The sequence below is a fragment of the Camelus dromedarius genome, chromosome 15 (assembly GCF_036321535.1).
Source record: "Camelus dromedarius isolate mCamDro1 chromosome 15, mCamDro1.pat, whole genome shotgun sequence".
In the NCBI taxonomy this organism is placed as follows: Eukaryota; Metazoa; Chordata; class Mammalia; order Artiodactyla; family Camelidae; genus Camelus; species Camelus dromedarius.
This window is the reverse complement of record NC_087450.1, coordinates 9,631,956-9,650,467: the sequence shown is the minus strand read 5'-3', so window position 1 is coordinate 9,650,467 and position 18,512 is coordinate 9,631,956. Positions and strand designations below refer to the sequence as shown.

The 18,512-nt window shown below is 41.0% G+C and overlaps 1 protein-coding gene across 1 annotated transcript in view; it reads right to left on the bottom strand.

The window, feature by feature from the left end:
• SLC4A5 (solute carrier family 4 member 5) overlaps positions 1-6,941 on the bottom strand; it is a 77,901-nt gene extending 70,960 nt beyond the window's left edge. Inside the window, exons 1-2 of the mRNA XM_031467305.2 lie at positions 6,863-6,941; positions 1,731-1,901 (exon numbers count right to left, since the gene is read on the bottom strand). Of these exons, the coding sequence (XP_031323165.2) occupies positions 1,731-1,901; positions 6,863-6,941 (250 nt within the window). The remainder of the gene's footprint in view (positions 1-1,730; positions 1,902-6,862) is intronic.
• Positions 6,942-18,512: the final 11,571 nt, after the last annotated feature.

Below are 18,512 nucleotides of genomic sequence, written 5' to 3'. Positions count from 1 at the left end.
TGCTGAGCCTGGTTGGTGGCTCTGTGGGGACTGTGAGAAACTCCTTTGTTCTTTTTTTTTTTTTTTTGGCTGGGGGGGGGGGTAATTAGGTTTATTTACTTATTTATTTTAAATGGAGGTACTGGGGATTGAACCCAGGGCCTCATGCATGCTAAGCACACACTCTACCACTTGAGCTATACCCTCCCCCGACCTTGTTCTTGTAATACCAACTTTCTCTCTCTCCCTCTCTTTTTCTCCCTTCCCCCGACTCCACCTTGCTGAAGATGGCTCAGTAGGTTTCGGAGACTTGTGATAAAATGACCTTAGTCACGAGTCCCCCTTACATAAGACTCTAGGGTATAGAGGTTTTCTTCTGCATAGCATTTCCCAAACTGCAAGTGTTAACAGTTATAAAAGAATATTAAGGCTAGCTAAACGGCTAGACTTAGAGGAGATGGTCTTTGTGTTTAGTTCAAGACATCGCGTGTCTTTAATGGCGCAAAAATGGGCTGTGAGCCAAAGTCGGGGCAGAGGGGAATTAATGTGACTGGAAAGCGAGGGGCCTGGGAAGGGGCAGTGGGGTGAGGTGGGAATTGCCAAAAATATGGTAGGAGGCTGAAACTGCAGAGAAAAGTGGCCAATGGGAAATTTCCAGGGACCAGAGGATTTTTAAGAAAGGATATCTATGGTACCGCACTTTAAAAATCATGTTATCTCTGCAAGGTAAAACTGCTCATGGTTCTGAACCGCAAGAAAAACTGCTATTCACGTCTATGTGGCACGTGGCCCATGTGGGGGAGACCACAGAAGGACTGGACTCCACGCCTGAGCTGGCCTGGAGGTGAAGGCGGAGAACACGTACAGAAGGTGAAACACAGCGGGACGGTGAGCCCAGCAGGCAGGGCTTGGAGCCCGAGTGACACTGAGACAAGAAGCCTCTGGACATTCACAGAGATTTAGGCAGAATTGAGGACACTAATGCTCAAGGAATAAGGTAAACCCAGCTAGCGTACAGGTTATAATAACTTCATATTTATTAGAACTTTCATTGGTTCACTTGCAAACTTGAGCTCTCAATCCTAATTTTCCCTTAAGTTCTTAAGGTCACTAACTAAGAATTCTCTCCTAATTCGGTTTTTTGTTTGTGTGAATGCTTTATGTGTTGATAACTCAAGGAAATCCAGGTTTTAAGATGTTATGCACCCCAGTGTGCATAGCAGCACTATATACAGTAGCCAAGACATGGAAACAACCTAAATGTCCATCAACAGATGACTGGATAAAGCAGTTGTGGTATATTTATACAATGGAATACTACTCAGCCATAAAAAAGAATAAAGCAATGCCACACAATAGAATACTACTCAGCCATAAAAAGAATAAAATAATGCCATTTGCAGCAACATGGATGGACCTGGAGATTGTCATTCTAAGTGAAGTTCGGCAGAAAGAGAAAGAAAAATACCATATGGTATCACTCATATGTGGAATCTAAAAAAAGAAAAAGACACTAATGAACTCATCCACAAAACAGAAACAGACTTGCAGACATAGTAAACAATCTTATGGGCACCAGGGAGAAAGGGGGTGGGAAGGGATACATTTGGGAGTTTGAGATTTGCAAATATTAACTACTATATATAGAAATAGCTAAAAAAACAAATTTCTTTTGTATAGGACAGGGAACTATATTCAATATCTTATAATAATAATCTTTAATGAAAAAATATGAAAACAAGAGAACTCACGCGTCCTGCTGACATGGTCCACACTGCTGCTGGCACCTGCCAGTCCCTGCTGTGGCTTATCCGGCCTCAGGCCCCAGCGGACCTTTTGCAGGCCTGAAAGATGCTCCTTCTGGTCTCTCTTCCTTTGAGGGTAACTGGGGACTGAAAGCCCAATGTGGATGGAACGGCAGTCTGTGGGTGCAGAATAAAAGAGAGGATAGGGCGGGTTACTGAAAACTGGCATTTCTCCTTAATGTCCTCCAGTTACAAAGAGCTGAGGTCACAGAAGCAAATCAGAAGACATGGGCCTCCTGGACAGGGCCACTGTCCCAAGGCTTGGGTTTGACAGAATTTCAATTCTGAACCAACTCAGCAGCTACTGGAAGGGAGACCCTGGGAGCTATGGTTAGAATTCTGTCAGAATGAGCAGAACTCCCATCTCCCCATTCTTGCTTATCCAGAGCAGCAATGACCACATATGATTTTTGACACATGGTCCAGGAGAGAGAGGCCCTCAGTGGGTCACCAATCTAGTCTAAAATGCCAAGCGCCCTCCTTGATTGTTATGGGCAAGCTGTATGCATTTCCACCAAGGGCCATTTTTACTAACAGCCAAGGACTACGTGAACTACTTATCTGTAAGTGAGTTATTGAGGGTTTCTCCGAGCTGGTTTTGTAAACTAGAATTTTCAAGAGCTAGGGCTGCCAAGAACCCTCATTCAGAATTCCACTAAGAAGCCTGACTGCTGTGTATAGCCCCACCAAGCCCGTGCGCAAAGAGGCAGCTAGGATTCCCTCAGCTCTCAGGAAGGACATTCTGCTACCGGTTTCTTACCAGTGTTGACTTGAGTTGATCAACAATTTTAAAAATAATTAATAGATTTTTTTAGTACAATTTGAGATTTACAGAATAATTGAGCAGAGAGTAAATCAAGTTCCATGCACCTACCCCCACAATACCCCCACCTCCATAGTTTCCCCTATCATTTAAAAAAACTGGGATATGATTGACATATAACACTGTATTACTTAAGGTATACAGCACAATGACTTTATATATGTATAGACTGCAAAGTGATTACCACAATACGTTTAATTAACATCCATCACCACACACCGTTACAGGCCATTTATTTGTGTGTGATGAGAACTTTTAAGAGTTAGTCTTTTAGCAACTTTCAAATATACGACACAGTCTTGTTAACTATAGTCACCATGCTGTACATTGCAAACCCATGACCTATTTATCTTATAACTGGGAGTTTGTGCCTTTTGACCACCTTCACCCAATTGCCCACCTCCCACACTCTGCCTCTGGTAATCACCAATCTGTTCTCTGTTTCTATGAGTTTGGATTTTTAGATTCCACATATAAGTGAGATCCTACAGTATTTGTCTTTTTCTGCCTTATTTCACTTATCATGATGCTCTCACGGTCCATTCATGTCGCAAAGGACAAGATTCCCTTCTTTTTTATGGCTGAATAATATTCATATGTGTATCACAATTTCTTTATCTATTCATCCCCTGATGGAAACTTAGGTTGTTTCCAGGTCTTGACTACTATAAATTATGCTGCAATGAACATGAGAGTACAGATAGCTTTTCAAGACAGTGATTTCATTTCCTTTGGATGGTAATTCTATTTTTAATTTTTTGGGAATCGCCATGCTGTTTTCCACAGTATCTGCACCAATTTGCAGTCCCACCAACAGTGCACCATGATTTCCTTTTCTCCACATCCTTGCCAGCATTGGTTAGCCCTTGTCTGTTTGACGGTGGCCATTCTGACAGGTGTGGGGTGACACCTCACTGTGGTTTGGATGGGCATTTCCCTGACGATTCGCGCTGCTGAGCACCTGTTCCTGTACCTGTTGGCCATTTGTATGTTTTCTCTGAAAAATTTCTACTCAGTTCTTCCTAACATTTTAAAATTTTATTGTCTGGGTTTCTTTTTTATTTTGATTTTTGTTTTGTTTGTTTGTTTGTTTTGCTATTGAGCTGTGTGAGTTTTTTATATATTTTGGATATTAAACCCTTATCCGATAGGAGATTTGCAAATATTTTCTCCCACTCTGTAGACTGCCTGTTTGTTGACATTTGCCTTTTTGTTTTGTTGAGAGTTTCCTTTGCTGTGCAGAAGCTTTTTAGCTTAATGTAGTGAAACTTGTTTGTTTGGGTTTCTTTCTTATTTTGTTGCCTTTGCTTTTGGTGTCAAATTCAAAAAATCATTGCCAAGACTGATGTCAAGTTTTCTTATGTTTTCTTCTAAGAGTTTTACACTTTCAGGGCCTACATTTAAGCCTTTAATCCATTTTGAGTTGATTTTTCTGTATGGTGTAAGCTAGGGGTTTGGTTTCATTCCTTTGTACGTGGCTGTCCAGCTTTCCCAGCAACATTTATTGAAGAGAAGAGCCTTTCCTCATTATATATCCTTGGCTCCTCTGTTGTAAATTAATTTACCACATGTGTGTGGGTTTATTTCTGGGCTTTCTGTTCTGATCTATATGTCTGTTTTTATATCAATACCATACTGTTTGGAATTCCATAACTTTGTAATATAGCTTGACATCACAAAGTGTGATCCTCAACCTTTGTTCTTTTTCAGGATTGCTTTGGTTGTTTGGGCTCCTTTGTGGTTTCATATGAATTTCTGGATTGTTTTTTGTATTTCTGTGAAAAATGCACTGGAATTTTGATTGGGATTGCATTGAATCTGTAGATTGCTTTGGGTAGGATAGACATTTTAACAGTATTAATTCTTCCACTCCATGAGCACAGAATATCTTTCCATGTACCTGTGTTGTCTTCGATTACTTCCATCAGTGTCTTACAGTTTTCAGTGTACAGATCTTTGATCGCCTTGGTTAAATTTATTCCTAGATATTTTATTCTTTTTGATGCAATTGTACGGAATTGTTTTCTTAATTCCTCTTTATGACAGTTGTTAGTGTATAGAAATGCAACTGATTTTTGTGTGTTGATTTTGCATCCTGCAATTTTAATGTTTTTTTTTTAGTTCTCACAGTTTTTTGGTGGAGTTTTTAGGGTTTTCTACTTATAACATTATGTCATCTGCAAATAGAGATCATTTTACTTCTTCCTTTTCAATTTTAAAACTTCTTCATGCCTTTTGTTTCTTTCTCTTGCCTAATTGCTCTGGCTAGGACTTCCAGTACTATTTTGAATAAAAGTGGCAAGAGAGGGCATCCTTGTCTTGCTCCTGATCTTAGAGGAAAAGCTTTCAGCGTTTCACCACTGAGTATGATGGTAGCTGTGGGCTTGTCATATGTGGCCTTTACTGTGTTGACGTACATCCCCTCTACACCCAGTCTGCTGGGTGTTTCTTATTATGAATGGATGTTGAATTTTGTCAGACGCTTTTCTTGCATCTATTGAATGATCATACTTTTATTGTTCATTCCGTTAATGTGGTGCATCACATTGATTGATTTGTGATGACAATTTTCCCTGGTGCTGGCCAACAACTATTGATTACTACGACTATTTTTAAAGCCCAAGAACAGCAACTAAAATCTGAAAGGCTGTGGCAGACTGGGAAATGAGACTTTGTGTTCTTACATTAAGATTTACATTAACTTTGGTTCCCCCCCCCCCCCCCCCCCCCACTGAAGGACAGCTGCCTCCTGACTCAAACTCCTGAAATTCAGATGCTAGATGCCGGGGCATCACTGACCACATACCACACTGGAACGACGTGAAGCTGAACCTCGGAGAAGCATGTCTAAGCCTTTCAGAGACACGCTGAGTGTCCACTGTGGTGAGTAGATTCTGTAAGAGTCCATTCTGACTAGTGCATTCCTCACTGCTTCCTCTTCTGAGTGTAACGAGGAATGTGAGGTTGACGTTCTTGTGAAGTGCCGCCTCACATCCTAGTGACCCAGTATCAGATTGACTGATGCTCCTCCTTCCTCCTCTCCCCTCCCCCAGGCATGGTGTGACCTCCCTTGTTCTACACCACATCTCTTAAGTGAGCTGTAATTGGAGGTAAGCTATGGACACCAATATTTAGAAGTAAGTAGTTCAACTCTAAATGCTTAGACCACTTGGTTGTTCCAGTGATGAATGCCTCTTCTCCACCATTAAGGCCAAAGACGGAAATGAGAAGCAGCAGACATATCAGGAAGTCCTCTACCTAAGAGTTAGCTGTCCTGGGTGCTCCCTGCTTGTTCTTCCCTTGTTCGATGGCCATGCACATCTGCCTTTCTGGGACTCAGTGTCCTCACCTATAAAGCAGGAATAAAAAGCCTTTCTCTATTGGCTGGGCATAATTTTTGAGACATTTAAATGGAATGGTGAATGGGAACATGATTATGAAATTTTGAGGGGCTACACATATAAAAGCATCCTTATTACAGTAATCAGGGGAGATGGCCATCAGGGAAATATTTTACTTTCTGCCCTGGACCTAGCTTGTCCCACTTTTTCCCATTATAGTTATTTATTAGAGTGTGGCTGTTTAGCTGGTGAGCTCTGGGGAATGGCTAGCCCTCCCTCAAGCTCCTTTCTTCATTCTGCTCTCACTGTGAACATCTTGTAGTTTGGGGCAGGACAGTGCCAGCTCCTCACTGCATTCTTCCCCATTAACAGCCCCAGAGCGACTCCACACGTTTCGCAGCTCAGGGAGCATCCAGCTGGACAGAGATTAGTTTCTCCCTCCGAGAGGGCTGGGGTAGCGCCTCTTCATAAACTCTGTGACCGCTTTTCTGTAGAGTGTGAGATACTTAGGGTCTCCGAGTGAGCAATTCTGGAGCAACAAAAGCATCCCCACTCAATACCCTGTTTCACTAATTTTAGCTGAGCTGCCATTTTTAGAATCTATAAAATGTTGATATTTAGCATTTAGTATGATTTGTAGATGTTACAAAATTAGGAGAGTTCAATTTTGTGTTAGGGAAGCTATGCCCTAATCCTTACAAGCAAAGTACCAGTCACCTGCCTCCAACCTAACCATGTGGTCCCTTTAAGACATGGTGAAGGCTGGTCCCACCAGATCTAGAAGAGACACTGTGAGTGGGTCAGGGAAAGGGGCTGATTCTCTAAATTCCCCAGCTGGAAGGGCTGTTATAAGAATATCCAAGGAATTCCCAAGCCCTCCCAGAATTTGCATCAAGTTCTCAAGGTGACCTTACCTTCCTGATCCTGACATCGCCTCCTGTAGTTAGCAGGGTCCAGCTTCCCTACCCCAGCCTTTTCCTCCTCCACCTTCATAACTATAAAAAAGACGAACACAACCTCAAAATGTATACGACACGAAAAGGTAACATTTCAAGGGGAAATGGTCAACTCCATGTTCATGGTGGAAGACCTTAATGCAGATGAAAAAAACTGAGTCAAAAGGACATATAGAAGGGGAAGGTGTAGCTCAGTGGTAGAGCACATGCTTAACATGCACAAGGTCCTGGGTTCAAACCCCAGCGCTGCCATTAAAAAAAATAAGTAAGTAAATAGATAAATAAATAAACCTAATTAACTTCCCTCTTCAAAAAGTGAATAACATAAAAATGAAATAAATCTATTTTTAAAAAACTTTTAAAAAGTAAGCATTTAAACTAACAAAAAGTAATGCTGAAAAGATTTTTTAAAAAGAACGGATAAATAACTTGAACAAGCTCAAATATATAAAGATAGATATATAGATATATATAGATGTGGATATCAATACAGATACAGATGTGTTGGGGAGATATATATATAAGAGAACACACCTTTTTTTCAAGTACAAATGGAACATTTACGAAGAGAACACATCTCCTAGGTCACAGAAAAGCCTCAGTAAATTTCAAATAATCTATATCATACTTCTGTAATTTAAAGAAAACTGTATATCTATTATCCACAGGTTCTGCACCCATGGATTCCACCAACTACAGACCGAAAATATTCCCCCAAAATTCCAGAAAGCACCAAAAAGCAAAACTCTAATTTGCTGTACACCGGCAACTATTTACAAAGTACGTCTATTTTTAGGTATTATGAGTAATCTAAGGATCATTTAGAGCGCATTGGAAAACGTGCAGTGGGTTACGTGCAAATGCTATGCGACTTTATTTAAGGGACTTGAGCATTGCAGATTTTGGTATGGAGGGGCCACCCTGGCACCAATCCCCCACAGATACCATGGAATGACTGTACATATAAATAAATACATAAGTATTTATAAATAAATATATAAATATGTATGTAATAAATCTATTATATATATTTGAAAACTAAAAGTAATTTCTAATTATGGGTTTAACAGGAAACCACAATGAAAATTACTAAATATTTTTAAATCAACAATTACAACTTGAAACGTGTGGGATGTGACATTCTTAGAGGGAGAAAGAAGGAAGAAAGGAGGAAAGAAATGAAGAAAGGAAAGAAAGAGGGAGGGAAGGAGGGAGGGAAGGAGAAGTCAAGTAGATGTGTTGAGCCTTCAACTAAAGAAACTAGAAAAAGAGCAAGAGGGAAGAGAAAGCAGAAGAATGTAAATATAAAAGATGAAAGAGAAAACAGTCACACATAGAGATGGTTAATAAATACAAAGGCAATTATTTGAAAAGATTATTAAAATAAGCAAACCGTGCAAGACTAATCAAGATGAAAAGAGAATATCTGTAAGTAAACAACATTTGGAATGAAAAAGAATGTAACTAAAAATAACAGTACAGAATTTAAAAATTATAAGTGAATACCATGAAAAAGTCCATCTCAATACACTTTAACTTAGATAATAATGATTGCTACTGTCGCAGTGTGCAGGCTGTTTTAAATGCTCTGCTCTGCATGTGTGACTTAACTGAATCTTCTCAACATTGCTGTGAGATAAGTAACATTATTATTCCCATTCTACAGATGAGGAAACTGAGGCACATAAACTGAGAAAAAGGAGATTACTTGACTTGATTACTTGCCAAAATGGGGGAACAGAGATTCAAACCCAGACTGTCTGTTTCTGAAACTACAGCTTTTAGCCACAAGGCTAATAAACAGATACTTTATCAGAAAAATAATAGAAATCATCAAAAACCTTAAAGAATTAGAAAACCAGGAGTAACTAATAACAATTAATTAAAATGGTTGTGGGAAAGACATCACAACCAGCCATGTGTTGATCATTGTTGAAGCTGCTTTATAGGTACAAAAGGGTCATCACGTTTTTTCTATTTTATTATGTGAAAAGAAAATTTTCTATAATTAAAGGAAAAATAAACATCAGAAGCAGATAGTTTTTTAAAAAAATTATTTTATATGAACCTTCAAGGATTACATAGTCTCTAACATATAAAATTGTTCTCAAAAGTAGAGAAAGGGCCATTGGAGGCAGTCAAAACATCTGAACACCAGGACAGAGGGTGGGGCTGAAAACAGGAAAGTTGGTTGAAAATCTTCATGAGATGTAAGGTAAACTCTCAGAGCTCTCTCCTGGGCTCAGTCTCCTACAAGGCCTCGCTTACCCCAGAAGACGGAAGGATTAAATCAGGAGGCTGTGGATAGCTGAGGGCAAGAAGGAGTCATTTTACTGGGGGGAAAGGATTAAGTATGGCAGTTAGCCACTCATCCCTCTGCCCACTTGACTCCTAATGGTACTTACATGAAGGAGACTGGACGACTTAAAGATTCTGACGTTTTGGAGACATCCAACTAAATGTTGAAGACTCCACCCAATTGCCCACTGTGAGTCTATCATTCAACAAGTCTAGCCTTGTGACCCGACCTTATAAAACACCCCAACACCCGGCCCTCAGTGCTCATGCAGGCACCTCTCGCCTGTGTGGCCCACTGTTGTCTAAGACAGCGTACCCTAATAAACTCCTTTCTACTCCCATACTTCACCTCTGGTAAATTCCTTAATGGAACTGCGCATCACCATGCCACTGACAGGCCTCCCTGTGTGGCCCAGGACATCTGGGAAAGTAAGTATTTCCTGGGCAAACGAGACTGGGTTCTGTTAGTAAGGAAAACAGTGCGCAAGGGCACTGAGTGTTCATCTAGCAGCGTCTGCTACGCTTTCCAACATCCATCCCCTCTTCTTCTTGCCTGTTTATAGAATCCCATTTTGCTCAGGTGATCTGTCTAAACCATTCATTACAATCTGATGGCCCCTGGCCAGTAACTAATCTTAGGATTAGTCATGGGACCCTACCAAGCCAATGAGATTTAAATGGAAGTCTACTGGGCAGGGTTTCCAGGAAAACTTTTATTTTCCTGATAAAGAGTAACAGACAGCTGGAGGGCATATTTTGCCCTTTAGCCTCCCCCTTTTCCTGCACAGACCTTGGACATGGGACTTCTAGATGAAGGAGTCATCTTGCAATAACAATGTGACAGATATGAGGACCAAAGTCACGAGCTAAGGACAAAGCAGAAGGCTAGCATAAACCTGGGCTCCTGATAAAATCATTGTGCTCCAGACTGCTGATTTCTGGGCTTTCCGTTATGTGAAAATTAAAAAAAAAAATCTATGTAGTATATTTAAACTGCTAGCCAAGTTCTCTGTTACTTTTAGCGGAAGGCCTTCCTGACTGATTCATAATGGAATACTTTAGGGAGTTCAAATGAATGAACTACCTCTCTGTGTATCAACCTGTATAAATCTCAAAAATACAATGAATAAAAAAGCAAGTTGTAAAAAGATACAGACAAAATGATGTTGTTTATATAAAAATTAAAAACACCAAAACACTACCAATATTATTTACTGCCACATTTATATGTAATAGAAACATAAAATCATGCAGGGGGCATGAGACATACTAACTTCAGGTTACTCTGGGGAGAGGTAAGGTTTAATTGTGATGTTTTAGCTGTACCTTTGATATTTTGGATACACAGATATAGTTATGAAGCAAATATGATAAAAGGTTAACATTTGCTAATTCTGGACAGTAATATATGAATAGCTGTCATTCTATAGGTTTTAAATATGTTGCTATTAAATTTTTAATTTTTGTAAATAAATAAGAGAACTCCCCAATACTGTGACATAAAAGTCTCAAACAAAATGGGCCAACTGACTACTTTACACAAAGAAAGGATGATTGGGCGAAAAAAAAATCCTTACACTTTGACATGTCATTATGAAATTTTAGAATACTAAGTGTAAAGGCAAGAAAAATCCTAAAACTTTTTAGAGTTAGAGGACCAGGAACAAATCACCTAAAAATGAATAAAATTCAGACTATCAGATGACTACTCGCCAGCAAATTATATGAGAGAAGATGATGGCCCAATGCCTTCAAAATTCTGTGGGAGGATGGTTTCCAACCCAGCGTTCTCTGCACAGCCAAGGTACCAGTCAAGAGTCAGAGTGGAAGACATGTTTGGACATGCAAGAAACAATTTGACTTCTCTCTCATAACTTCCTAGGAAGTTGTTTAAATATGTTACTTCCATGAACCATGGGATCCAGGAGAGAAGGGCCCAACCAGGAGGCTGATGAAGGGAGGTCCCTGGATGACAGCTGTAATGTAGCCCTAGGGGGAAGTCAGTTCTCAAAAGAGCTAACAATGAGGCTTCAAAAGGAACCACCAAGGAAAAGATGAAATTAAAGACATTTGATAACACTCCTTGAGAATTTGGAACAACGTAGGGAAATGGCAAAGAAAGTGCAAAGAAAAAGAAAGGCAATTAGAAACATCAGGGAAAAATTGAAACTGCAAAAAAGAATGTGATTATGGTACATAATCATAAAAATATAAACACTAATTTTTTAACTAAAAACAGTGATATCTACATTAGGAGGATAAAGAAGAGGAGATAGTTGTGGTATAAGGTAGTTAAATAATCACCTATAGGTGGCTGATATCTAACTTTGATAACTAACAAAAGATTTATGATGATGATGATGATGTAGGTAACCAACCAAAAAACTTGAAAGAATTCCAAGTGAGAGATCAAGATGGCAGGTAGGAGAACTCTTGGCTAACCTCCCCTCATGAACACATCAAAACTAAAACTATATATAGAGTAAATCTCTCTGAACTTGACCTGGGGACTAGCAAAATAGTTCTTCTGCAACTAAGGTTGTAAAGAAAGCTCCACATGGAGTCCAATAGAAAGGGAAGAGAAGCAGTCGGCTTAGGACCTGCACACCTAGAGGGAGTGAAGCCAGCTCCAGGGCAGAGACCACCATGCTGAAGCGCACATCCCTGTGCACAGGGAGGAGGCAGGCCATCTCAGTGGTGTGGTACCGATCCCTCCAGCCCCAGCCCAACATATAACCAAGGTGTGCATACCGGGGAAAGAGTGAAAACCAACACACTGGGGGAAGAGTGAAACAGAAGCACGGTTCCAAGCCCTGAGATCCCCAGATTTCAAAATGATATGTGCACCTCCCTGTCCATAACAGCCAAGATATGAAAGCTACCTTGGATAGCCAAGATATACAAACAATCGAATATTACTCGGTCACTAAAAGAGAATGAAAATTTACCATTTGCAACAACATGAAATGACCTGGAAGGTGTTATGCTTAGCGAAGAAAGTCAGAGAAAGACAATACTGTATGCTTTCACTTATATGTAAAAGCTAAGAAGTAAAACAAATGGAGATAAATATAAAGTAACAGAAACAGACTCACAGATACAGAGAACAAACTAGTGATTACCAGTGGGGAGATGGGTTGTGGGGAGATGGATTACCAGTACGGAGATGGGTTGTGGGTTGTGGCAAGATAGGGGAAGGGAATTAAGAGGTACAAACTACTAGGTATAAAATAAATAAAATACAAGGATGTAATATACAGCACAAGGAATATAACCAATATTTTATAATAACTTTAAATGGAGTATAATCTGTAAAGATATCAGATCACTATGTTGTACACGTGAAATTAATCAACTATACTTCAATTAAAAAATAATTCTAAATAATTGCCTTTGGGAATTGGAACTGAAGGGTGTGTGCAAACCTGGGATGGAGCTCTGCTGCCTTTTATTATAAGCTCTTACATGTGTTACTTGATTTTAAATGTATGGTTATATATTATTTTTACTTTCAGCATTTTAGGCCAAATAATTTAATATGACAAATAATTTAATACATGCTCTCAGTTTATGTGATAATTGTATCCCCTGAAAATCTATGGTTAAATCTATTTGTTCAAACTGAATCATGTTTAAACTATTCAGAAGAACTACCAAAACAAAACAAAAATCTTTAAAAGAGTGGTTCTCAAACTTAAGCCGGCATCACAGCCACGTAGGGGGCTGACTGAAACCCAGCTTGCTCAGCCCCACCCCAGAGTTTCTGATTTTAGATCTGGGGTGGAGGCTGACAGTTTGTATTTCCAACAAATTTCCGGTTGGTGCTGCTGCTAACGATCCAGGGATCACACTTTGAGAAGCCACTGTTTTAAGGAAATAACTCCCAATTTATATATTCTATTAAACTGAATCACCGTACATGGAGTTAGTTTGCTTCACATGAGCTTCACACACATAACAAATCACATCTTTCCATTCAAACTGGGCACTGTGAACTGGTAAGCTTAGTGAGAACTCACCAGTGACTCCAATATGTTGGAGATTTTTTGAAAATTGGTATCCTTCTCATCAGACGTCGCATGAGGCGCTGAGTAACAAAACCTCTTTCTTGTGGAGAAGCCTCCAAGCACAAAGGGCAAGGTCATGTGATCTAGGCTGGCCAATTAAACACGCCCCAGTCCCCAGCCACGGGGATTGGTTCAGGGACGATCTCCACGCCCAGAGCTGGGCCAGTCAGAATTCTCCCCAGGACGTTCCCACTGGAGCCAGCCACAAACACTGCCTGGCCCTGCCTCTGGCTGTGGCATCGTGAAGTTGCTAAGCTTGGCGGTTGTTATTTTGCCTGCCTTATGGAGGGATGCAGTACCGATAACACTGTAACGCCCTGAGTCAGTTAATTCTGAACTGGCCCTCTCTTGTGTTGAGCTGATAAATTCACTTAATTTTTTCCTCCTGTTTGAATTGGGTTTCAAACATTGGCAATCAACAGTTCCTGAATAATATAAATGAAATAGAATTTTCCAGCATGTTTTAAAAATATGTTTTTTTTTTCATATTTGAAGTTCTGTGGGTTTTCAGATTGGAAACTAAGCAAAAAACTGAACACAAAATGACAATACAGACGCAAATAGAGATGAAGACTACAGAACGATAGAAGGATGGTGCTACAATGTAGCTCAAATTCAGACAGAGGCATACCTCCCAGTTCTGTACTAGCTGAGACCATTTTTCCCTCACCTCCTCTGTGCTGGATCCCACCTCCTCACAGTTTGAGAGAGGCCCTTCCAGGAGTGTGCAGAAGAACCCATGCTGCCCCAGATCATCTTCCAAGGAAGCCATTCACTTAAAACAACTCAATCAGAGTGTTGACCATATGGGAAATGTTTAGATTAACTGCTGCTATGATTGGCAGCTGCATGGCCCATCAGAAAAATTCCCAATCATGACCTAACCTTTGAAACAGAAGTTCTGTCTCGGTGTGAGATGATACCTCATTGTGATTTTGATTTGCATTCTCCTGATAATAGTGATGCTGAACAACTTTTCCTGTTCCTGTGGGCCACCTGCATTTCCTCTTTTGGAAAAATTTCTGTTCAGTTCTTCTTCCCATATTTTAAATGGGTGGGTTGGTTGGTTGGTTGCTTTTTAATCAAAGTACAGTTGATTTGAAATGTTGTATTAGTTTCTGGTGTGCAGCACGGATGGACTTGGAGGGCATTATGCTAAGTGAAATAAGTCAGACAAAGAAAGACAAATACTGCAAGGTACCATTTACATGTGGACTCTAAAGAAATATACAACAAACTAGTGAATATAACAGAAAAGAAACAGACTCACAGATGTAGAGAAGGAACTAGTTCATGGTTACCAGCGGGGAGAGGGGAGGGGGAGGGGCAGGATGGAGGTGGAGGATTAAGAGGTACAAACTGTCAGGTATAAAATGAGCTGCAAGGCTGTGCTGTACAACGTGGGGAGTAGAGCCCGTATTTTACACTAACTACAAATGGACTATAACCTTTAAAACTTTGTGACTCACTATATTGCATACCTGTAACATATCACACTGTACATCAACTATACTTCAATTTAAAAATATGATATCATAAAATAAATGTATAAATAAATTTAAAAAAAAGTCCCGTCTCCACCACTTCACATAATATAGATTAATTGAATGTCAGATATTTTGCTTCCATAATCTCATTTAATCCTGACTAAAATTCAGTGATGTGCATAATTTTGAACCTTATTTTCTAGATGAGGAAACGGAGATTCAGAGAATTAAGTGATTTTTCCCTGAGTCACAAAGCCAGGCAGGGTGGAGCCAAGATTCAAACTGGATTCTTTAATTCTGGGACCCAAGAAAAGAAGGAAGACAGGGAGGGAGAGAGGAAGGGAAGGAGGAAGAAGAGGAAAGAAACAAAAGATAGAGGGGGTCTGGAAGAAGCCATCCACTTCTGGGCTCCAGACCCTTCCTGAGGTCTGGCTGAATTCCTGCCCACAAACCCTCTCAATGGCCTTATACAAAACGCCCCTTTCTCTTCGGCTAGTTTCAGCTGATTTGAGTTTCTTGCATCCAAGGAGCATGAACCAGTGCAATCATCCATCTCAATGTGTCACTGAAAGAATCATGTTAGGACATAGCAGCCCTAGCATGTAGCAAATGAAAGAACTCGTAACCACAGTCCTTCACAGGCCAGCCCCTCCGCTGCCCAGCTGGCGCACCATTATTCTCCCAACCACCTTCAGATCATAAATCGCCTCAGGGGTGAGCGTGGCTTCACAGTGAGGGATCAAACCAAATTCTCTTCTGTCCCAAGTCACTTAAGGGCCTCATTTCACTTTACTGCCCCTGCCACCAGCGTGAAATCTGGTTTCTGAGAATCCAGACTCTACTGACAAAACCAATGCCTTAAGCCTGTAAGGCTAAGGACCACACCAGCGAGCATTCAGGGCCCTTGCCCAAGCAGCCTTCATGTCCACTGCAGCAAGGAGGCAGTAATACAGCCCGTCTTTTGACCATCAAAACCCTAGTGACTGGATCACCTGCCATTTAACACTCCCCCCACCCACCCCACTCCCCACTCCCTACCTCCCAACCTCCAGCCCCACCCAACACCTCCCATCTGCAAGGGCGCAGCAATTCATTCCAACCAATCCACTTTGTTTTAGACATTTGCACTAGACACTGGAAACAAGCAAAACAAAGTAGCTTAATTATTAGGGAAGAAATGCAAAATATGATAATAAAGCCTCAAGTTTAGACATTCATGTCTCTGGAAAAAAACTAACTAGACAAAAAGTTGTGCCACATTCATCAAAAGTCGACCTTTTGGGAGTTTCTCCTTCTGCCTCATCTTTTAAGCCATTTGACCTTATATCAAAGAATGTGGGTACCAGCATGGTAGGCAGTGACCCCCTCTGATAGCCCAAAATGGTTCAGGAAAGGACCTCCCTGAGGGCTCATCTGGGATTAGCTTGTGAACTGAATTAACAAGAATAACGCGGGCTCACGCTGGGCTTTAAAAAACTAAGCTAGAAGCCAGAGAAAGGCCACCCTCACCACCCGTAGTGTCTCCCCTGCCTCTGGGCTTAGCAGACCCCAACCACGCATGCGCCAGGGGAGGAAAGAAAAAATAAACAAAATATTCCTTAACGAACTACCCATTAACAAACCAGGTACTATATCCAAAAACCTAACAAAAGAAATGTGTAATGAAAGGCTAGCCATTATTCCGTTTCCATCCCGAGGTGTTACATTCACAGATGTAATCTGTTTTCCCTTAGCTTCTGGGGAAGAAGCAAGTCTCAGGGTTTTTGCTTATTTCATAAATATTTAAGCCCATCTTGTAATTTTGGCAAAGATGATAGACACGTATGTGCCTGGAAGAAGAAGGGTCTCAGTTCCATCAGATGAGAACAAAAAGGAACTAACTCACCAGGCTGTCAGAGTGAGTCTCCTACCATTGCTGATAATCTGGTGTGAAGTTTTGTGCCCCAGACCAATGAACTCAAGGCACCAGGATGATTAATATACCATAATTTTGTTAAAGAAAGGCAAATATCTAACGCTCATTGGAAGGATACCAGCTTTCATGGTATTCTCCTTCTCAGTGTGTACGAATCTCACTCTTAAATACTCTGTGCTCATACTGTAAAGCACATTTGCCCTTTTCTGCACAGCTCTGTCTACTGTCTTGAAGCTCCAAGCTGCGAACTTACCTTCACGCTCTTAGCCCTGGAAAGCACGGTCCGGATCTCAGGGAGGCCAGAGTCACTCGTTCTGTTGCTGTTGGGTGACAAGAAGGTCGCGCTGTGATTTCCAGGCTGAGCAGTATTTGGGGCATTGGAGATTGACCTGCGGGGCTCAGTGGCGGGGCCAGCCATGTGACCAGGGTGGGGGAAGGGACACCCCTGCAGGGCGAGGGGCTGACGCCTGCCTGGCTGGGAGACCAGGGTGGTACAGGGTCTGAACAGAGCTGCCCGGGATCACAGGCAGACACTTCACTCCAAGTTTCTTCTTGGATTTTAACTTGGTGATTTATACGGCCGTGCTGGTTCAGCCTGGATTTTTACATGCTGGTTTATCTCCCTGCATGGTTCCTATCCCAGACCCTTTCCGATTCTGTCTTAGAGGTGGAGGTCTAAAGGACCTTAGAGATGATCCAATCCTGCCCCAGGGCCACCCATTTTATAGACGTGTGGCAGACTTTCTAGGAGCCTGCAGAGGCCTGGGTTCTGTATTCCACACTGGGGTGACCCCGGCTGGCGGCTCACTCAAATGACTTCAACTTTTAGGTCATTAGAGCTTTGAGGACTACTGAGATGCCAATAAGATGCATGTGTCACATTGCAGGTACCTAAATCCGCAGTTCTCAGATTAGGACATGCTTAGAAATCATAGCCGTTTGTACTTGTGGTTAATGAGTTTGTGTATAGCCATGTATACTTATGTGTCACCATCACAGCCTTCATAAAATCTTCCAAGATGATCTTTTTGGAGGGATCAGGGGACATCATGAGCTACGGAGATCTTTGATCTCAAAGATCTTAAAGACTTCTGGAGACCAGAAGACTAAACTTCTAGCTCATATCTGCCTCTCCACCCAGATGGTCTGTGCTGTGCCTACTAACAAAAAGGGGGTGGGTAGTAAAATGGAGAGAATGGTAGAAGTGGAAATGGTAAGTGGAATGGTAGGAATGGCACTATGGTATCTGGGCATAAATGGAGGTGGTGGAGCTAGAGATGGAGGTGGTGGAGTTGTAAATGGAGGTGATGAGGTGCACATGGAGGATGTGGTGCACATGGAGGATGTGGAGGCAATAGTGGTGACGGAGGAAGGGGCAAGAAGATCTCCTAAATGATGGAGGAGATTCTTGTTACTATTATGCTGATGACCCTGGATGACCTTGACTTTCTGTGATTACAAGTATGAAATGGTAAGGAAACAGACTCACAGACATAGGAAATAATCTTATGGTTACCAGGGAAAGGGGGTGGGAAGGGATAAGTTTGGGAGTTTGAGATTTGCAAATGTTAACCACTATATGTAAAAATAGATTAAAAACAGATTTCTTCTGTATAGCACAGGGAACTATATTCAATATCTTGTAATAACATTTAATGAAAAAGAATATGAAAATGAATATATGTATATACATGTGTGACCGGGACATTATGTTGTACACCAGAAATTGACACACTGTAACTGACTATATGTCAATAAAAAACAAACAAATTTTTTAAAAAAGTATGAAATGATAAAAGCTTGGCATTAGGAACCTTACTCAGTCCCCAGAGCTGTGTGAC